The sequence below is a fragment of the Hemiscyllium ocellatum genome, chromosome 6, assembly GCF_020745735.1.
Source record: "Hemiscyllium ocellatum isolate sHemOce1 chromosome 6, sHemOce1.pat.X.cur, whole genome shotgun sequence".
NCBI classification, from domain to species: domain Eukaryota; kingdom Metazoa; phylum Chordata; class Chondrichthyes; order Orectolobiformes; family Hemiscylliidae; genus Hemiscyllium; species Hemiscyllium ocellatum.
In genome coordinates, this window is record NC_083406.1 from 61,942,154 (window position 1) to 61,965,801 (window position 23,648).

The 23,648-nt window shown below is 40.1% G+C and overlaps 1 protein-coding gene across 1 annotated transcript in view; it reads left to right on the forward strand.

Moving 5' to 3' along the window:
- Positions 1-23,293, forward strand: part of dlg2 (discs, large homolog 2 (Drosophila)) — an 876,537-nt gene extending 853,244 nt beyond the window's left edge. The window contains exons 22-24 of the mRNA XM_060825990.1: positions 1,554-1,663; positions 13,289-13,380; positions 22,805-23,293. Of these exons, the coding sequence (XP_060681973.1) occupies positions 1,554-1,663; positions 13,289-13,380; positions 22,805-22,911 (309 nt within the window). The 3' untranslated portion in view covers positions 22,912-23,293. The remainder of the gene's footprint in view (positions 1-1,553; positions 1,664-13,288; positions 13,381-22,804) is intronic.
- Positions 23,294-23,648: the final 355 nt, after the last annotated feature.

Genomic DNA, 23,648 nt, shown 5'->3' on the forward strand with positions numbered 1-23,648 from the left:
CATTGAAGGAAACATATAAGAGATAATGAAAAAGTTAAGCTTTTAAAAAAATCAACAGAAATCTAAATTTGATGGAATGAGAAGTTACATTTTTAAAAGTTAATTTTCAGTATGTCAGAAAGGTTATTTAGCAAATGAATCATAGCTTTAAGAGTTAACTTACACAGGAATGGAAAAACTCCAAGCTTTTCTGACAGCTATACTAGATATAAAGGGTGACTTGAAAATTGTGCTAGAAATAATCAGAGGTGATCCCTCACAGACGAGGCTGATTCTCTTCCACTCTCAGGGTGAGTCCATATGTGGCTGTATAGGCCAATGCAGCTACCACAGGTTTTATTACATTTGGGCAGGTGGTGGTCTTGGAACAGGGTAGTGGGGGGGAGGGGGGGTGCATTGGTGTGGCAGTGAGCTCCTTTTGCTGTTTTTGCCTCACTTCCGTTTTGTCCCAATGGCAAGTCTCGAGGTGCTTGATGCCTTCTTGGATGCTTCTCCTCCATTTTGGATGGTCTTGGGCCAGTGATTCCTAATGTCTGTGGGAATGCCATACTCTGCCAGTGAGACCTTGAGGCTAAAAATAGTAGTGAGTGTCATAACACGTTTGGCTTGTAAACTTTACTGCATCTTCCTTAATTCCATGATTGATTGAGCATGTGCAGTTACTAAAAACTGATGTCCCACTTACACTTTTATAACAGTGTAACAATATTTTACAGTGTAACAATGTTATATTTTATAATAATATAGTAAAATCTATATTCCAAATAGCAGTGGTCTTTGAATTATGTTATGGACCAGATCAAACCCCTTCAAAGTACATTAAGAAGATAACCTAGACACTAACCTTTTTCTTATTTGGAAGTCAAGGGCCAGACATTGCATCCCAGATGCATTTTGATTGGTCAAACTATCAGTCTTGAATAAAATACACTTTGTTTATATGCAAAAAGTAAAATATAACAAAAGAAAAAAGAAATTGGAATAACAGCTCTATTAGAAAAGTTAACAGAATAATAAAATATTTAAGTACTAAACAGTAGCTGTTCCAACATAATAACATCCCATAAACTTTGGTAAACTTAAATTCAGTAAAATAGATTGTCTCACTTGCAGTTCTCCAGTCCAGAAGGACAAACATCAAGAGAGAGAGAAAGTGCAGGGGAGATGTACTGCAGCTTTCAAACTCAACTTCAAGACCCCTGCGACTAAAAAGTAAAAGTAAAATTCCTGGCTCTGTGGGCTCTTGGCCCCACCCATTCAAGTTGCTTCAATTGTTCCAACTTTATAAAAATGGCCTCACAAACAGTTTATTGAATTCAAACCTCTGTCTTAAAACCATCCTTCAAGGATAAAATACACCTCTTAAAGTGATAGTATATTCACAATTAAAAGCATCAAATAGCTACTAGAAATAAATTATTAAGGATTCTTAAAATCATTTTTTAATACTTGAATGCAAATTATTGTGCATGCTAATCATTTCTCACCATTTCTTGTCAATAGAGAAGATTTTGCTGTGCTAAGTATGACAATGTTTTTTTTATTTCCTTTAGGGCAAGCATTGCATACTTGATGTTTCAGGAAATGCTATAAAACGGTTACAAATTGCTCAACTTTATCCCATTGCTATTTTTATCAAACCCATGTCTGTGGAATCATTACTGTAAGTACTTCATTCATTCATTGATATTCAATGTTTAGTACAAACAGATAGTTAAATTTAATACCTCTCCAATTAGTGGTTCAAATCTCAATGAAAACATTTGCAATTGAACTAGGCTTTATTATGTTTCTCAGAAATATCCCAAATCATTTCACATGCAGTGGAATAGAACAAAGAATTGTGGATGCTGGAAATCTGAAACAAAAACAGAAGTTGCTGAAGAAATTCAGCAAGTCTAGCAGCATAGAAACAAAGCAGTGGGAGTAGGCAATTCAGTTTTTCAAGCCTGCTCTGCCATTTAACATGAACATGGCTGATCTTATCCTATTCTCAACTTCATTTTCCTGCCTGCGGCCCTTTATCCCATTTTTCATCAGAAACTTATCTATTTCTTTCTTGAATTTGTTGATTGATTCTGTCTCCGCTGCATTCTGGGGCAGTGAGTTCCACAAATTCTGTGGTGGGAAATCAAAGTTAACATTTCCAGTCCAGAACTGATAGTAGCGAGGAAAAAGTGGTATTTATAGTGATGACTGGGGGTAAGAGCAGGCAAATAGATGGAGACTGAGTCTGAAGAGAGAAAAATAGTTAGGCAGACAAAAGGATGGATGATGGAAAGCCAGGGAAGGAACAAAGCTGGTAATGGGGACCAGAAGTAGATGAAAATGGGTTGGCTGTGCTGAAAACAGCCATGACACAACAGGGGCTGGGTGTAGGGATGGATAAACAACATAGAAGGAAGAGATCAGGCTCTTAAATTATTGAACTCGATATTGAGTCCTGAAGGCTGTCGGGTCTGCAAGCAGAAGATGAGATGTTTTTCTAGCTTGTGCTGATCCTTGCATCTTACCTTCCACTGGGGACCCTTCAGCCTTCAGGGTCTAAAATTGAATTTGATAAATATTAGATCCTGATCACCACCTTCCATGCCCTTTAATTTTGGACTTTAGTTTCACAATAAGAAATCATAGAATTCCAGAACAAAACAAGCTTCAACCTCTGTCTGCAAGTAAAGCCTGTTTGCTGTGGCCTGTTCCCCACAGCAGAATCAAAAGCAACGCTGTTTGGGAATCAGTAATTAAATAAACTGCAGGGTGATTCCACGCCATTGCACAGCCCTGCAGTAAGTGTTCTTTACACTGGTTGAAAATTATTGGCACATTAGTTTTAAATTTGAGCAATACTATTGGAACATCATTTAGTAAAAGTTAGATACAGAAAATTAATAGTATTTGATAATAAATAATTAAAATGTCACTTCACATCAAAAAGTACGATTAGCAAATTCTGTTGGATATAAAATGGGCCAGACGGCACATACTGTGGCAACAGCTTGCACCTCCCTGTGTCTATGTAATTGGCTTCAGGCTGCTAATGATGCTTGGAAGCAAGGCTCTGTCAGTTTTCAGACGTTCATTCCACTTGACATCTTCTCTTTGCTGAAAGCTTCATGGTGGTTGGTAGTGGCAAGTGACCATGGATAATATGCATCATTTACTTTAATGATAAGGCAATCAGGGTTCCTGTTAGCACACTTATACGATGCTGCCTGCCTACATCTTTTATTTAATTAGTCTTTCTCATAATATGCACAAGTATTCTACTTCCTCTTGAATTACCATTTAAGCTATTGTTTACTACCCAGAATTCAGAATTCTTTTTGTAGCTTTCAGTGCAACTAATTTTAAATGTCTGTAGTCCTGCAATATCAGAATGCTATCTTTGAATCTGATGAAAAATCAAATAATCAGTTGGACCTTAAACAATTTCTTAATGAACCTAGAGATTTGATTGACAGGAAGAGACAGGCTGGTTCATCAAATCTACATCATGCCATGACTGCTGAATCATCATGATGAAATGCTTCCCAGCCATCCCCGTCGTTATGTAATCCTACGGAGAGCAACATTACAAAGAAAATGCCCAGGAATGTAAGGGAAAAAATGCCATAGAAAATTCCCCTCTGGCCTTTTAGGTGTTTGAAATCAATCCAGGAAATTATTTGGGCTACGTGATATCTGAAAAAAACACTCAGCTTTCAAATGATACAAACTCTGTCCCAGTCAGGAATCAGTCAGTTGTTACTATTACAGTAGAAACCAATGACTTTGAGAAAGAAATTTGAATTCCCAATTATTAACTAAAAGGAATGATACAATACAATTTTGAGTATTATGACTTTTACTGTAACCAACAGACTAAAAACAACACCAACTAGTTATTGCCTAATAAGCAACTGATACTATGAGCATATGAATATACACAAGCTACAAAAGCAGGCTACTCGGCCATTCGCATCAGCTCCGCCATTCAATATCATGGCTGACCTGATTTTAATCTTAACATTACATTCCTGAATATCCCTTAATAATCTTTCATCCTCTTGGTAATCAAGTATATATCTACCACTGCTTTTTGAGAACAGGAATTCCAAAGCTTCTTAAGTCTCTGAGAGAACAAATATTTTCTCATTTCTTTCTTCAGTAAGGGACCCCTTATTTTTAAACTCTAGATCTGACCTTTAGTTCTAGATTCTCCCACAATAGGAGATATCATTTTAACATTCACCTGGTCAAGTCCCCTCACAATTTTATATGTTTAAGTCTCCTCTGACTTTTCTAAACTCCATAGGATAAAGACCTGGCCTGTCTAGCCTTTTCTTCTCAGGCCATTCCAGGTATTAGTCTAATAAACTTTCACTGAACTGCATCCAAAGTATTGACGTATCTTTAAGTGTTTGACCAGTACAGCCACAGTCTTACCAATGTCGTGTATTACCAAAACATAACCTCCTTACATTCTTATCAGTTTTCTGACTACTTGCTGTACCTACAAACTAACCTTCTGTGAGTCAGAAGATGAATTTGACTCTAGGATGAAATGGATCAAGATCTGAGGAGTTAGTCATTTGCGGTCCCAACAATTCACTCAGTACTACTTCCCTGGTAATGGTAATTTTCTTAAGTTCCTCCCTCCCTTTCAGTTCTTGATTTACAGCTATTTCTGGGATGCTACTTGCATCCTTTTTAGTGAAGACCAATGCAAAATATCTGTTTAATTCATCTGCCATTTCTTTATCTTCCATTACCAGACTCATTTACTGTAGGACCAATGCTTACTTTGTTAGTTCTTTATTAAATATCTAAAGAAATTTTTGCTATCTGTTTTTATATTTTTGCCTAAATTTCTCTTGTACTCTAATTTTTCCATCCTTATTAATTTTCTGGTAACTCTTTGAATTTTTAAAAAATATTCTGTCCATTCTTCTGATCTGCCATCTATTTTTGCAAAAATCATGTTTTTTTCTTTGAGTTTCATACAATCTTTGACTTCATTAGTTAACCATGGATGGCAGGCTTACTCCCTTAGCATTTTTCTTATTTCTTGGAATGTATCTGTTTGGTTATTTCTGGGACACCACCTTAAATGTTTACCACAGAATCTCTATTAACCAATTGCTTAATCCAAATTGCCAGTTAACGTTTGCTAACTTTGCTTTCGTGCCTTCAGAATTGTCTTTGCTTAAATTCAAAACAATAATTCTGGACCTACACTTCTCTCCCTTAAACGGAATGCAAACATTCAACATAATATGGTTGCTGCTATCCAAGATGGTTTCACTATGAAGTCAATAATTAATCATATCTCATTGGTCAAAAACAGGTCTTGTATGCCTTGTTGTATGCTTGGTGCCATAACATGCCAGTCAAAAAAATTATCCTGGAAACATTCAATGTATTTCTCATCTACTATATTTTTCCTCTTGATTTTCCAGTCCATATGTAAGTTAACATTGTCTATGATAATTGCTGTACCCTTTTGACAAGCTCTAATTGCTGCATTGATACCATGTGGTTACTGTTAGAGATCCTGTATACTTCTGCTACAAGTGATCTCTTGCCCTTATCATTCCTTATGTTTTCTGAGAGTACTTCTGAATCTTGGTTTCCCTAAGTTAGGTCACCCTCTCAATTATGCTAATGTTATCTTTAATTAACAGAACTAATCCTCCATCACATCCTAGCTTCCCATCCTCCTTCAATGTCACATACCCTTCAATATTCAATTCTCAGTTTTGGTCATCATACAGCCTCGTCTCAGTTATGATCATTGGCTTGTACTTATTTGTCTCAATTTGTTGTAAGAGTTCATCTATTTTGTTTTGAATGCTATGTTCATTTAGATATAATGCCTTAAGTTTTGGCCTTTTATTATTTTTGTAGTCTCTAGTCTTATCTGCTGATTTGCTTGGTGATCTCTCTGTCCCTTCCTGTCAATATCTGTTTACCATTTCCCATATTAGATCCTTCATCTGTTGCACTTTCCTCTCTTGAATTCACCATAACTTCTCAAAGTTGAGCCCTTGCCCCTTTATTTAGTTTAAAACCAACTCTACTTCCCTAGTTATGCATTTGCAAAAACACAACAAGAAGAATACGCTAAATCACAGAAAAGATAACATTTATTTTATCAATGTGATCAATAACCCCACATTTTATGTATAGACACTACAGTACATTCTTCACAAGATTGCAGTCTTTGTAGCAAATCGCTGGGTTCCTGTCTCCCTACTGTGCCAAGTAATAACACTAAGTGACAATGGTAAAATGCTTCCCTCTGTTTATGGAGAATTTTCAAACTGAGTACCAGCAGTAAGATTCACTTGAGAATTTCTGCTCATGGATTCGCCAGGCAAACCTTCATGAATCTTTCAAATGCCTCTCTCCTACATTTTGCCTGGAAACTAAAAGAGGACCCCAACTTTCTCCTCTCTGCTGCACAAAGTCTGTCCATAGTCAGCACAGTTTGTCCTTGTTTTTGTTTTCTGATGTGAAACACTGTATGCATATTTTGTTAGTCTCTGTGAGCCAGTCACCTAACCCTACTCGTGGTAGCCAAACCACAGAGGCTTGTTGTTGGTCAAAACTCATAACAGATCACATGACACACTTGGTTCCTCCATTTTACCATGAAGTAAAGAGACCATCATGGCAATGCAATCAGAGAACCACTATTCTCTGGGAAAAGATGGAACACCTATTCTTACATGTAAAATCCATGTGCCTTTTTCTGCCCCAATCTAACAAACTGAGCTGATTTATTCATTGTAAAGCAATCCAGAACTTCCCTTATTTTATAATCTCTATCAGTTGATTTCCGAGAGTAATTCAACCCAGGCCTTTGAAACGGAGATCAGGCTCTTTAAGCTATATGCTTTTTATGTGAGTGACCAAAACTGGGCACTCTTATTGCAATCTGACCAGCTACCTTTATAATGTCAAAATGATTGCCTTTGACTAATACCGAATAATTCTATTATTAACAGTCACTACTCTGTTAGCTTCAGTTAAATGTAAAGTTACTATAGTCCTAGCAGACCATAGGGCTGCTCTTTCATTAGAGAGAGAGACTACTGGTGGTAAGTATAACCTGAGAGACACCCCACCTCAAATGAGGGACAAGATTGAGAAGGAGAATCCTTCATGGTAACTTCAGCCAGTGAATTGAATCTGCACTGTTGGCATCACTCTGCATTGCAAAACCAGCTGTCCAGTTACAGTTTCTCTACATCAGTCATGAATATTCAGTAATCAATATACAGTAACAATAAGACTTGTTTCTGAAACCCTTATGATCTTGTTCCCTGCAAATGATATGTGTGTTCTGTTTAACCCTCTCAGCTTGTATGATATTATTCCTGATGAAGACCTTATGCTTGAAACATTGACTCTGCTGCTCCTCGGGTGCAGCCTAACAGGCTGTGCTTTTCCAGCACTACATTTTTTGACTCTGATATTATTCAGAGCAGAGTAAGGGAGGTTTGCTGATATATCAACTAATATTTATTGTTTGCCCAATACCACAAAATGTTTTCACTGGTCAATTGTCTTATTAGTTTTTATGGAGCTATGTTGCATGCAGTTTGACTGCTTCATATTTCCACATGACAGCAGTACTTCAATTCTTGGCTATTAAGTAGATTGGGTCCTCTTGAAGATGTGATTATTACAATATAAACACAGGGGTTTTTTTCCCTTAAAATTTTGAGGTGTTTTTATGCTTTGCTACAATTCTTGAAAGGACTTATCTAAGGAACATATACTGGCTATGAGTTTGGATGAAAAATACCAGGGTTCAGCATCACATTTTAAAATACTTTTTCTTCCCTTATCAGCATCTCTTGATTACTATATAGTCTATTTATGTTCTGGATCTGTACACGTTCATGAATTCAAGACAAAACTAACAGCTAATGAGGTATTTAAATGTCTCAGTGTGCAATTTTCTACTCCCTGAGATGGTGAGAATAATAGCTAGTGTGATGAGTTAATTGGGCGATAGTCCAATAATTAGATTCTCACCATTGAGATGAACTTTAGCAATTAAATTCTCCCTCCTTGGATGGAAAGATTACTTTCTTGCCATCAGGTGGCCAGAAACCTACATACATGTATTTGCATCTCATTAATTGCAAACTCATCAGAGTTAACTTCACCTTCCCGTTTAACTTCTGTTCAATCAAGATATTCAACACTTCAGAAACTTGATTGCATAAACCAAGCAAGTACCTGACAACTTTGTTCTTCAACCTCCAGTCGAAGAGAATACATAGCTTTGGCTGCCTCTTCATGGCCCATGCCATCATGCTGTAACTTGTACTGCTGTAACTGCGTTTATGGGAACTTGGGCAGAATGTGTTCCTGGACCATTGCCCCATCCAACTGGAGAAGAGTAAAACTACTAACATCAGCTTCACAGGTCACAGTTTAACTGGGAGCATCAGTCAGCAGCTGTGATCTCACGGGTGGCACTTTATCACAGAAAGCAAGGCTGGAACATGTAGCTGTAGAACACGGTGAAACATCAATGTGAAAGGGAGGGTACATGTCTCTGTATGTCGTGGTTCTTGTCAAGTCAGAGGTGGTGCATGTGCCAGGAGCATCCTCAACAAACAGACTGTACCTGCATGAAGTGTATTGTGATGTGCGAAAGGTAAATGAGAGGGTTGCTTACTGGGGCAAAATTAGCCTCTAGTCAGTAGGTACAACAATCAGTCTGAGAACCAAGCCACTTTTTGTCCAAAGGTTGGCTATAACTAATCAGGCAGTTGGTCAACTGCAAGTCCAGGAATTGGCTTTATTTCAGTCAGGGGATTAGGCCATGGTCCTGGAAGTAAAGCAAAGTCATTCCAGTCATAGATTCGTAGAGTCATACAGCACAGAAAAAAAGTCCTTTGGCCCAATTTGTCCATGCTAACCAGGTTTCCTAAACTGAACTAGTTCCATTTGTCTGCATTTGGCCCAAATCCCTCCAAATTTTTCCTAGCCCTGTACCTGTCCAAATGTCTTTCCTTGCTGATAGGTCAATCAGGTTGAAAAGTCTGTCTTGGGAAAATGGCCATAGACAAACAGGTGACTTTTTAGGATAAATCCATGGCATTGTCAAGGCTGCAAGCAATTCCAATTGGGGGAATGGCCTGATTGTATTCACTATTTGAGGGAATGGTTACACTCAAAGAGAACAACTGAAGATAGTAAGGTGAAATCTGGTGAGACAGGGAGGGGACTGTACATCTTGAGGGAGGAGTCAAAGCAAATCATGGTCGCTTTGGTCTCAATATGGATAGAATACAAGGCTGGTAATGATATTTGCATCTTATTTGCAACAACTTTTCTACTTTGTAAGGAGGCTGCTTGGAAAGGTTTGTGTTTTAGGCCCATGCTCCTATAAAAAAGGATGTGCAGATCAGAAAACCTCGCCACAGGCTGCTCCTGAATCTGACCAAGGTGGGCATAAACTGGCACAGGCTGTGGGCAATTGATAAGGTTATTCAGTCTGAATGCCCATTTTCCATGGTTATTTTTATGGTTACGTCTGTGTCTGGGTGGCCGTGGAGAGAGAGGATGCAGTGTCCATTGGCACACTCAAGGCTTTGTATAACTATTTGGCATAGCAGAGGCTAGAGTGCATTGTTAAATTTCAAAACAATGTTATATTTCAATTCAAAGTTTGTTCTGTAAAATGTACACCATTGATGTCTGTTATAGTGCCCATTTAAGGATCTGGCACTCTTTTGACCTGGTTTGCTTTGGTTTAATTTGATTTAATTTTATTTAGCTTGGTTTAGAAGAACTAATTAATACCGTCCTTGTTTCTGCACCTGACAAAAGTGCCCATGAACAGGTCCGGGTAGCAACAGTTGAAGGGGTTGATCAGCTCAAGTGTCTGTCCCTCTTTCACAGTGATATTCATGCCCAAGTGTACACTATAGTCTTCTATGCCCGGAGAGTACCAACGGTCTGAAATGTGTCATTAGACTCCAAAATCACACTTAGTTTTGATTTTTTAACTTACATTTCAGATTTTATCTTGTAGCAATGCATCTTTGAAGGCTGTTATTTACTTGAATTGTTTTAAAGTTGTTTAGAAGAGTACCTCACACCATCCAATTCTCATTGAACTCATGATGTGCTGTTGAGAGTATGTTGTAGCTTAATTGGAATCATATGATCTTTCAAGTCAACAAGAATTCATTGGGGTACGATACATTCACTAAAGCCCTGAGCTTCACCATTGGTTTTCACATATAGTCTCTTGGACTGCAAATCATCACACAATATCTGCCACATTCACAAATACAAGACAAAGAGTGCTAGGAGATGGCTTGTGTGGTAGGGTTTGAGACGAAACAGTGTAACGGGGGCTTCCTATCAGCTGATTCAGGCCAAAGCCACTCTGGCATTCTTTGTTGAGCCACTTAGCATTCAGGCAGGATGATTAACATGCATGGGATAAGATATTGTCAAGTTGGAAAGAAATCCAAACTGTAGTAGACCCTCTAAGCTTCTGTGATATTGATGGCAAAGGACCACAAATGCTGAATCACGTGGAGCATTTAGTGCTTGGGCCTTTAATGAGCAACTAACCTCTGAGAGAACATATCCTTCCTTATATAAATACTGGCTATCGGGTATAATCTCATTTACCATTCTCACAGATCTGGTGAAAGTGACTGAAGCATGGCAGAGGCTAATCGTTAATGTCTTCTTCACAACTTATACTGTGTTTTGCTGTTTTTAATCAACTAGCCCATAGAGTTAATTAATCTGTGATAAGTGAATGATTGGTAAATCATTTCATGAATATAATGTGGTGCACAATGTTTGAAAATATGCTAACGTGGCCTTTCATGTTTGAACAGTCAGCAAGCAAGTTACACTACAGGTGAAACACATGGCCAACAGCCTTAAATTATGCTAAGTGCATGATCTCCCTTGATGTTTTTGTTTGTTACACCGTCAAAGAATATTGAAAACACAGTTTTCTTGAAGACAAACAAATCCCTTTCAAATTTAACTCACTTGAGAAAGGCAAACGGTCATAGTGTGTACTGGATCAACAGCAAGCAAAGAAGGTTAAAGACATATTGTCAGAATGTCCAGAAAATTTCCTAATTTAAATTGGAACACAGCAGAACAGAACAGAATTTAAACAACACTCAGATCTATGATTTCCAGATTCAGGCACAAATTCTAAAATACATGAATACACAGACAGCCTACAAATGTAAAACTTCCAGCATGTGATGGCTCACCTATTTCATATGCATTATCAGTAATGATGGATTGTAAATGCAATCAGTATGCCTGGAAGCTTTAGATGTTCCACATTGAAGACACTGCTTGGCCAGTGACTACAGGCATGCATGTATGCCATGGCCTGCACTCATTACCATCCATGGAATCATTCAAGTATGAACCCCACAACAGAAACTGCAGCAGACTATTCAAGAAGGTAAGATCTCGACTCTCTGCTGTTGACAAAAAAAATTCAGGAGGAAAAGGCTAAACAACTAACTTTTGATAAATCCAAACATAAGAGTGCTATCTCCGAGATGATGAAATCTTTGGGGATAAGACTACTTATGTCACAATGATTAATGAAGCGCTGAAAGAGAAAGAAAGGAAGCTGGATTAACTATAAACATTGTATCACCAACAATCAGAATGAAGGGATGATACCTTAGCGATGAGGAGGAATTTTTTTGGTCAGAGTGTGATAAATCTATGGGACTCATTGCCACAGGAGGTTGTGGAGGCCTAATTATTGAGTGTCTTTAAAACAGCGATGGATAGGTTGTTGATTAGTAAGGGGATCAGAAGTAATGGGAAAAGATAGGAGAATGAGGTTGAAAAACATATAATCTATGATCAAATGGTGGAGCAGACTCAATGGGCAGAATGGTCTAATTCTGCTTATCCAATTAAAAAAAAATCTGCCAGTTTACAGGAAGATCTGGAGCAACTTGTGTGCAAAGCAGATCAGGTTTAGTAGATGCAGTTATAGAAACATCAGCTTGAACTCAAAGCAATAATGGGCAAAATGAATGAGAAACAGTGTGCAAGATGACTCAGGACATGCTGAGCCATTGTGTCCCACCATGCCAGCCTTTGGACAAGGGCCTGTGCTGAGAAGGTCTGGGTGCAATCCCATCCAGTAATTCGAAAGGTAGCAGCTGCCATTAATATCTTTGCCAGTGGAACATTTCTGTAGCTACTGGGGACCACTGAGACATTTCACAATCTTCAACTCATATATTTCATCAGGAATTTCACTGATGCTGTTGTCACACAAGGCAACTAATTTATCTCTTTGCTGCTTGACATGAAAAATCAGACAACCAGGGTATTACTATTCACCATCATCACTGCCTTCTGCAGGTTGAGAATGCAATCATTTGCACCCTTATACCAATCAGAACACCCTATCATGAACTAGCTACCTCTGTGGACAGAAAAGGATTTGTCTCACACAATATTAAAATCGTTGATGACACAACAACCAACTATTGCCGATCTACACTAGATATCTAAAGAGTTGCTTTGACTCATACATCCTGGATAACTCAGGTGTCAGCTTCAAAATATTGGAGGAAACAGACAGGGAGAAATGTCCCATTGCTGGACAGATTAAAAACAATGGGATATTTAAATTGAATGGCAAACAATAATTTTTGAGCGGTGAATGATTATGCAGAATGGATTATTTGAGTTTGTGGTGGATGCAAGTATAACTTTTGCTTTCAAAAGAAATTCAGGTAATATCTGAAGAGAAAAAGGGAAAGGGTGTGTCTAGATGAAGTGCTCTTTCAGAGAGTCATTGATGCCTTCCTTCTGTGCTGTAGCCATTCACCTATTCTATGAACTATAATCTTATGCTTACTGTTTGGTCTTAATTAGGATGTCGAGTAAAATTATTTACTAATCAGGACCCAAGTGGTCAACTAATCCTCAGATATAAATAAGCTCTATTAATCCCAATATGAACAGCTGGCAGAGATATAATGAACTGAAAGTCTTTCCCCCATGTGATATTGACTATGGGGTTGTATCATTTTGTGAAATTTAAAGAGTCTGCTATAATTGGGCTCATTCCATACAGTGATTGCCTTTAGAATATTGGACATTTAGTGATCACTGCGATATGTTCATTTTTACACTTAACCACAGTGTGAATGAAATCCCATGATACCACATTATGATCCCCTCTGGCCTCTCCTACATATGTGGGAAAGCTACCTGGTAAACATTGTCTAAGATGTGGTGCTGGCTTTGTCTGTTACAGGGAAATTAATAAACGCTTAACAGAAGAGCAAGGCAGAAAGACATTTGATAGAGCTCTGAAGCTGGAACAGGAATTTGGAGAACATTTTACAGGTATGTCTGCATCAACTCCATCAAAATAAAACATTTGAGAAGAAACTTAGCAAGTAATCATTCCAAAATATCAGAATTTGTTTGCTTGGTACATAAAGGGTGGCAATTTTAATGTTGTTTTTACTGCCCATTATGAGTGAGACAAACATTGGATCTTTACAGTAATTGTTGTATTATTTGCACATTGCTGTATGCAGTGAAGCTCTGCCAATGTGCATTTTTCCATTGCACAACAATATTAATAAAAGTGTAAGAATAGAAACATAATGGAGCAGAAAGTGGCTGTCGTATAATTTTCTTAACCATTTGTGCTATATGCAGAGTTTTTAACTTCATATTGAATTACTGGATCTGATCTGGACATGATGCAAGCATTGCCATTGTTAAATCAGTTAATAATAGAATAGCTAACCTGACATGCAGTGTGAAATATTCCCAGGCTCTGAATGATGTGGGCAGTGGCAAGTCAGTTGGGAAAACATGCTGAGAATGAAAAGTCCAACTTTGCGCATAAGGTTTAACAGCTATTAGAATCTCAGCAGTGAGCAGTAAGGGGTCCATTTGCACACATTAACGTTTCATTATTGTCTAGCTTCACCTCATTTCTATGCAACTTGCTATTTTCCCAGGCAGTGGAAAGAAACTGAAAATTTCAGATATGGAAGTTTTAGTGGATACCTGACAACTGCAGTTTGCTAGAATCTTGACAAGCATTTCCCAGCAACTCAGCAACCACTTGCAACATTTAACATGGAGGCTGGCATGGTACAAGCATCAGTTTCATTACATGATTGTGGTGCACCTCCCAATTATTTATATAACAGTTCAACACTTGAGTGCCACTGTTTTAAGCTCACCAATACCTTTCATTGCAATGCTGTTGCCAGGCCACTTTGCATGAAGAGACAAGCATCCATCTCACATACTAGAGTGCATCCCTTAACTTGCTTTTTCAGCAATCAATCAGTTTGCACCTCCTTGGATTTCTTACTATCTCTGCCTTGCCTTGCAGTTTTGCACATTTCTAAGCCATTCAGAACTTACAGCTTCGCAGTACTTCTATTCTGTCTTTTTTTTCATGAAGACACAAAATCAGGCAGTCTGCAATGTTTGAGAGCAGTGATCAGTAAAGGGGTGGACATGTCACTGTACTGCACTGTGCTACATCACTGTCACAACTACAGCATGTGCCAGCAGTTTATGCGGCAAGCACATTGACTGTGCTTCAATGAAATGACATGTTCAAAGTCTAAGGAGAGTAGTCATCAGTCAGGTCAAGGGAACTGTTGTCACTCAGGGTCTAGGGGCACCATCAGTCAAGGGCATCATCTGAAATCAGTCCATCAACTTTGAACAGTAGGTCGGCCACTTGAAGGGGTTCAGGATTAGGGTTAGCATATTCTTACAGTCTAGGGAGTGAATCGCAGTCAGTTGTGCAAGTCCAGTGCCACCAGTCTGGAGATTAGTAATAAGTCAGTTGGCAATCTGCATCTATATCAGTCAGGGAGTCTGGGTTGTTGTTTCAAGTAAGTTGAGTTGGACCATGGCTAGTTCTGGGGAAATGTTCACTGAAAGTCAAGGGGATTTATCAAAGCAGTGCTATGGTAGGGAAGTTGGTAATGTTAATTGTGGGGTGTGGAGGCAGCATCTAATAATAGAGGGAATAATAATTATGAATGGGGGGGATCTCAACACATGAGAGTGGGAGATGATTGACCATGGGGTACTTTAAGAGGGAGGTCATTGATAGTAACCACCACCTTGGGTTAGGTAAAGGGGTAAATGTAGAGGAATGGGTCTGGGTGGGTTGCGCTTCGGCGGGTCGGTGTGGACTTGTTGGGCCGAAGGACCTGTTTCCACACTGTAAGTAATCTAATCTAATCTAATCTAATCTAATCTTGGTTTAACTGAGGAGGGGATAATGCAAAGCAATGTTTGGCATAACTAAGCTTTAAGCCTGAGGTTAAGGGATGAAAAGCTAAATAAAAAAGTTAGATGTAAATTGGGGAAGATCAGACCAAATGGGGTTGACAAGAAGTGCAAAGCAACAAGGAGACATTTAGGTTGTGTGGGTGGATTCATCTTGATTGACAAGCTGAACGTGCAACTCATTGCATGAATTTGTGTCATTTTCCATCTTCATCTAGAATGTAAAAGCACAATGAAAATAAAAAATGGCTGCCAGCATACCCAGAGGGAATGCCGATGGAGTAAGATTCTTTTATCTCAGAGGAAGATACTTGCGAGTGATGTAAAACCCTTCAAGGGGCAATTAGTCAGATGCTCACATAATGCAGGTTGAAGACATTTGCTATTCTATTGTACAGAATTTTGGATGTGAACCATATTAGCATTGACCAACTATATTGATAACAAAACCTGACCATAACCAATTTCCTAATGAAGGGGTTTTGCCCAAAACGTCGATTCTCCTGCTCCTCAGATGCTGCCTGACCGGCAGTGCTTTTCCAGCACCACACTCTCGACTCTGATCACCAACAACTGCAACCCTCACTTTCCCCATAAACAATTTTGACCATGTCATTGAACATTACAAATTAATCCCAGTAAGAGCTGTGAAGCAGAAGTATTGTGAAGTGAGCTGTAAAGTTTCCCCTTAGTTGCACAATCCACAATCACCTCAAAGATGTCATAGCCTATACAAGGTCCAACAGCTCCTCACCTCACATTTTGAAGTACAGAATGTCCACACAATTATCTTATTTGCAAATTAACCATTCCTGGTTAATCTGGAGAATGGAGATGGAGGGAAAATTTCTCATTCCTCTTACCATTCCTACAACCTCCAACTGACTTGAGCAGGATATTTATGAACAAGGTTTATAATGTAAAGGATCAATGTGCAGATATCCCATTGCCCTCCTTGTTGAATGTTTTCATGTTCCAATGTTTGGAAGATGCTGTTGAAATGTAACTTGCAGGCAGTTACTGCTGAATGACCACATTTCTGAGCAGCTGATTTAATTCCGATATTGTCCACGTGGCTCATTTGTCTATTCCTGGTGGATGCAAGGAGAGAAGTTTTTGTTAATATTTCTACTGCACTTTAAGTGCTCATAGTAACGTTTTGAGGAGCACATATGCCTAGAAGTCCAGGACTAGCAATAACCTCCAGTAGATGTGCAGCAGCCTCCTAATACAAAATTTCCAATACAAAACGTGCCCTCATGATGCTGAGAAGGTATAGGCGACTCACAGTCATTTGTCTCTGTGAAATGGCATGCTGATAAGAAAAGAAGCATTGATGCTATATATCTCTGTAAAAAGGTAGAGGTCAGAAATCCATATGAAAACTTGTCAGATGAAATATATTGTAGGGCAATGTAAGGTTGTGCATTTTGGCAGGAGGCATAGAGGAGTTGAATATTATTTAAATGGAGAAAAGACAGCAGAAAGTCACAGAACTGAGGGATTTGGGAGTCTTCATCCATGAATGGCAAAAAGTTAGCATCCATATTCCGCAGATAATAGGGAAGGCAAATGGAATGTTATCTATTATTTCAAAGGAAATGGAGTATAAAAGTAAGGAGGTTTTGCTAAAACTATACAAGGCACTAATCAGACTATAGTTGGAATATCATGACAGTTATGGATTCCTGATCTAAATAAATATATACTGGCATGGAAGAAAGCCCAAAGAAGGTTCACAAGAATGATACCAGGTATAGAAGGACTGTCTTAGAAAGAGAGATTGATTTGATTGGGCCTATAATCACTGGATTATAGAAGAATGAAAGGTCACAGGATTTTTAGGAAACTTGACAGGATAGATGGGGTCAAGCATTTGAGACAGACATGAGAAGGAATTTCTTCTCTCAGACAGTGATGTCTCGGTGGAATTTTTGACTACAGAGTGCTGTTCAGGCTGGATCATTGAGTATATTCAAGGCTGAGTTAGACAGATTTCTAATCCAGAAAGGAAATCAAGTGTTATAAGGAAAAAGTAAAAGGTTGAACTTGTGGATTATTGGATGAGCCATAATCTTATTGAATGATGAAGTGGACTCGATGGGCTAAATGCCTATGTCTGCTCCTATATCTTATAATATCCAGCATACATATAATGCAACACTTTCTCCCACTGGAGACAATAAGGGCCATACGATGTCTCCTGCACTGTTTTCATGTCAGATCTAAGGATTCATTCAATACAGTACAGTCAGAGACTCCAAACAATCATTGGATGGTTTGCCCTGGAGGATCCAATGAGGTGTCAATAGATAATGAGAATCTTTGAATGCCGCAGTATCGTATCAAATAGGAAAATGAGGACATTCATGAGAAGGAACATCACATTCACCATCGTATGTCACAGCCACTTCAATAAAGACCTTGCCTCCATCATAAGGTCAGAAGTGGGAAGGTTGGCCAATGATTGCACAACATTCAGCATCATTCACAACTCCTCAGAAACTAAAGCAGTCCGTATTCAAATGCAACAAGACCTGGACAGGTCTTGGGCTGACAAGTGACAAGCAGCATTTGCAACAAACAAAGAACCATCTCCAATAAGAGAAACTTAACCACCTACCTTTGCTATTCATTGGTGTTACCGCCACTGAATTCCCCACTATCACCTCCTTGGGATTACTGTTGACCAAAAACTCAACTGGACTCACCATTTACATTCACTGGCTACAAGAGCAGATCAGAGGCTAGAAAGTCCAGGCAGCATCTGAGGTGCAGGAGAATCGACGTTTCAGGCATAAGCCCTTCTTCAGGAATGAGGCTGGTGTGCCAAGCGCGCTGAGGTAAAAGGTAGGAGGGAGGGAATTTGGGGGAGGGGTGCTGGGAATACGATAGGTGGTAGGAGGTAAGAGTGATAGGCCGGAGAGGGAGTGGGGGCGGAGAGGTCGGGAAGAAGATTGCAGGTCAAGAGGGCGGTGCTGAATCCAGGGGTTGTGACTGAGATAAGGTGGGGAGAGGTGAAATGAGAAAGCTGGAGAAATCTACATTCATCCCGTGTGGTTGGAGGGTTCCTAGGCGGAAGATGAGGCGCTCTTCCTCCAGATGTCGTGTGGCCAGGGTCTGGCGATGGAGGAGGCCAAGGACCTGTGTGTCCTTGGCGGAGTGGCAGAGGGAGTTAAAAGTGTTCAGCCACGGGGCGGTTGGTTTGGTTGGTGCGGGTGTCCCAGAGATGTTCCCTGAAACGTTCCGCAAGTAGGCGACCTGTCTCCCCAATTTAGAGGATACCACATCAGGTGCAGCGGATACAGTAAATGAAGTGTGTGGAGATGCAGGTGAATTTGCGACGGATGTGGAAGGATCCATTGGGGCCTTGGAGTGAGGTGAAAGGGGCACTGTGGGCGCACGTTTTGCACTTCCTGCGGTTGCATGGGAAGGTGCCGGGAGTGGAGGTTGGGTTGGTGGGGGGTGTGGACCTGATGAGGGAGTCGCAGAGGGAGTGGTCTCTCCGGAACGCTGATAGGGGTGGGGAGGGAAATATACCCCTGGTGATGGGGTCTGTTTGGAGGTGGTGGAAATGACAGAGGATGATACGATTTATCCGGAGGTTGGTGGGGTGGAAGGTGAGGACCATTGGGGTTCTGTCCAGGTGGCGATTGGAGGGGCGGGGTTCAAGGGTAAAGTTGCGTGAAGTGGATGAGATGCGGTGGAGAGCATCATCAACCACGTCTGAGGGGAAATTGCGGTCCTTGGAGAAGGAGGCCATCTGCACTGTACAGTATTGGAACTGGTTCTCCTGGGAGCAGATGCGGCAGAGGCGAAGGAATTGGGAATATGGGATGGTGTTTTTACAGGGGGCAGGTGGGAGGAGGTGTAATCTAGGTAGCTGTGGGAGTCGGTCGGTTTGTAGTAAATGTCTGTGTTGAGTCGGTCGTTCAAGATAGAAATGGAGAGGTCTAGGAAGGGGAGGGAGGAGACTGAGCAGCAAGGTGGGCAGCACGGTGGCACAGTGGTTAGCACTGCTGCCTCACAATATAGGGGTATGGGTGGGTTGCGGTTCGGTGTGGACTTGTTGGGCCAAAGGGCCTGTTTCCACACTGTAAGTAATCTAATCTAAATTAGTGAGGGTAATTTTTGTGGGTGACACGGTGGCACAGTGGTTAGCACTGCTGCCTCACAGCGCCAGAGACCCGGGTTCAATTCCCGCCTCAGGCGACTGACTGTGTGGAGTTTGCACGTTCTCCCCGTGTCTGCGTGGGTTTCCTCCGGGTGCTCCAGTTTATTCCCACAGTCCAAAGATGAGCAGGTCAGGTGAATTGGCCGTTCTAAATTGCCCGTAGTGTTAGGTAAGGGGTAAATGTAGGGGTATGGAGTGGGTTGCACTTCGGCGGGTCGGTGTGGACTTGTTGGGTCGAAGGGCCTGTTTTCACACTGTAAGTAATCTAATCACACCTCCCCCCTCACCTCCCTCCAAGGCCCCAGTGGAACCTTCCATATCCATCACAAATTCACATGCACTTCCACACACATCATTTACTGTATCCGCTGCACCTGATGTGGTCTCCTCTACATTAGGGAACAGGCCACCTACTTGCGGAACGTTTCAGGAAACACCCCTGGGATACCCGCACCAACCAAACCAACGTCCCCGTGGCTGAACACTTTTAACTCCCTCTGCCACTCCGCCAAGGACTTGCAGGTCCTTGGCCTCCTCCATCGCCAGACCCTGGCCACGATGCCTGGAGGAAGAGCGCCTCATCTTCCGCCTAGGAACCCTCCAACCACACGGAATGAATGTAGATTTCTCCAGCTTCCTCATTTCCCCTCTCCCCACCTTATCTCAGTCGCAACCCCCAGATTCAGCACCGCCCTCTTGACCTGCAGTCTTCTTCCCAACGTCTCCGCCCCCACCCCCACCTCCGGCCTATCACCCTCACCCTCACCTCCTTTCACCTATCGTATTCCCAGCACCCCTCCCCCAAATTCCCTCCCCCCTACCTTTTATCTCAGTGCGCTTGACAGTCCAGCCTCATTCCTGAAGAAGGGTTTATGCCTGAAATGTCGATTCTCCTGCTCCTCGGATGCTGCCTGGTCTGCTGTGTTTTTCCAGCACCAGACTTTTCAACTCTGGTCTCCAGCATCTGCAGTACTCACTTTCTCCCAGAGGCTAGAAATGCTGTGGCAAGTAACTCACCTCCTAACTCTCCAAAGCCTGTCCATCATCTACAAGACAACAGTCAGGAGTGTGATAGAAAAATCCCTATTTTTCTGGATAAATGCAACTAAAAACTACTCAAGACACTACTCAGGAGAAAGCAGCCAGCTAGATAGGCACCACATCCACAAACATCCACTCCCTCCACCACTGACATTTAGTAGCACCAACGTGTATTATCTATAAGATGCACTGCAGAAATTTACCAAGTAACTTAGACAGCACCCCAAGCCCAAGACCATTTTCATCTGGAGGGTCAAGGCAAGCAGATAAATGGGAACACCACCATTTCCCCTCCAAGTCACCGACCGTCCTGACTGGGAAATATATCGCATTCAATAAGTCAAAATCCTGAAATTTCCTCCCTAAGAGCATTGTGGGCCTACCACAGCATATTGACAACAGAGAACCAGCTAAGCATTATTCAGAACATAGCAGAGTTAAAGTGAGTGTGAAGTAGCAGAGAGACAATGGTAGGCTTATTTTTATGGAGTACAGAAGGTCCTTAATCTGGGCATGCCGCTGGACCATGAATACTGAATTGGTCTGAGTGTCAACTTCAACCTGGCTCCTTTGACAGTCCTGGGGAAAGATAATGCCCATCACTCCAAATAACAAGATCTCCAAGTATGTGATGGCAAACTGGGATGCAAGCTTGCCATTGTTAGCCATCTCTGGGGTAAAGGGAAATTTCTCACGCAGTTTTGAACCAGTCCACATTTAAGCTTTAAATGTGATGCCAGCAGTGGGAAACCTAGAAAGCCCCGGCATCAGCGAGCACTTCCACCGCTGCTAAACACTAGAATAGCGTGGGAAAGCTTGCTAGAGATCAAGGTAAGAAACTCTTCATGAAATTCCTTGAAACTGAAACTCAGCAGATTCTTGGGAAAATTCAGCTGGCAGTTCTTTAAATACTGCTGAGCAATTGTGCCAGGTTTTGCCTATATTCTTTATATTGCAACTATATTCATCATCACATAATTGTATGAAGATCTAGTATTCTTAACAATTAAGACCTGAAATTTGTTTCCATTTAAAACATCTCTGATGTCAGTAGGTGAGTTGCTTGGTACTTTTGCAAATACTTTTGAAAGAATTTGGAAAAAGTTTTAACAGACAAGCAAAGTTCTTTTGGCCCACAAATCCCTGCTGTAAATACACACAGATTTGCTGCAACATGACGTATTACAAATAAGTAAATTAATTGCAACTAATATTAAATAAAAACTGGTAGATCTAACAGACTGGGAAGAGGTTCATTTGTTGCTATATAAGCCTGTGTCATTTTGATAAGACAGTCAATGGCATGGATTGCCATCTGTGCAGTGATTATCTTTGAGATAATTGAACAGCAGTCTTGCAGATTGAACCTGCTGTAACAAGCAAACTTCTCTCCCAGAATGAATAATCAATACTAATGCATTAATGAAGTCACAAGGTCGTGTTTCAATGTGTGAGGTGTCATTTTTAAGGTGGAAGGTTTAAGTGTCCTCTCAGGTAGACATAAATGGTACCTTTATAACATTGAAAGAGTTCTTCCAGTATCTTGGACATGATTCATTCCTCAACTAGAAAACAGATGTCTGGCCATTTTTCTCATTATTGTTTGTGGAGCCTTACTGCATATACATTGGTGTTCCATTTCAAACTTTGTACTAGTATAAACACTTCAAAATACTTCATCAGCTGTGCAGCACTTTGGGGTATCTTGAGGATATGAAATACATTATATGAATTATTCGTAATAAATTTCAATGAACAGTTTGATGTCTGTGTACTTTAAGGTAATCAAAATTAAATGACCATGGTAAATTTTAATCTGACTTGGTTTAATAGAAGCCTAAAACTTAGTTGTATTTGGATTTAATTATGAAATTCCATTCACCTAAAAGGCTGTGTAATTGGAGTCAATTAAACTTTTCACGACTGGAATTGCTAGGCTTCTTCAGCAAGGATATCAAGGGATTATGGATCAAAAGGATGGCAGAGCAGACTCGATGGTCTGAATGCCCTACTTCTATTCTTATGTCTTATGGTCTTAAAAGATCATCAATAGTTGAGATAAAGATCGGCAATGGTCTAACTGTGTGATGGTGCAGGTTCAACAGGTGAAATGGCTGTCTCCTTCTCCTGTGGTCCTAGATCATTTCTGCTGTTCACAAATCAACAACCAAGTGTGTAAATAGAGGGAAGCTTAATGACATGAAGTAGATGCAAGAATAAATTTAAGGAAAACTACCTTAAATCACAATCAGTAATTTTTGTTTCTGTTTAAATTCACAGCAATAGTACAAGGAGAAACCTTGGAATCGATTTACAACCAATGCAAACTAGCAATTGAAGAACAGTCTGGTCCATACATTTGGGTTCCTTCAAAAGAAAAATTGTGAATCAACCATAGATGTGAGACTGATAAGAATTTATGTTCAGATAGTGATATTTAATTTATTTTTAAGTACATTTTTCATCTGTATCCATTGCACATAATCATGAATACACTTTAAATTAGAAGCTCAGCAGGATTTTTCTGCCCAGAACAGGCCTATTTTCAAGGGGAGGGGATGCCAAAACAACCAGGACAAGATTTGAAAAAGACAAAAAGGCTTTTGGGAGACTGTGGAGAATCCAACAATATTTGTATATCCAAACCACTTATGCATCGAAAACAGTTCTTGAAGAAAGTGTTTTAGCCCTTATTGTAATCAAGTGAACAAAGCAGGGACTCCTGTACTTAGTTTATTCTCTAACTGGGCAGTGCCCAGCATTACATATTCAGCCAGTTGTGTGAACTGATGATTCATTAGAAAGCAAAATCCTGCAGATTTTGTAACTATGCAGATAGAATTCATCACATAAGTTTTATAAACAGTTTTATTTTAAGATTGAACATTATATAAAGATGAACTCACATCTATAAAATCTAAATAAGAGGGATTTTCAAGTATTTAACACATTTTAGAATGTGTCTAATTTGACAACTGGTTAAAATCAGAATTAAGTTCAATACACAATATACATTTTAATATTTATATTCAGAGGTTATTGAAATAATTTATAGTAAATGAAATATATTGCTGTAAATTGTGAGGTCTATTGGTCATGTTTTATGACAGTTCCAGTGTTGACT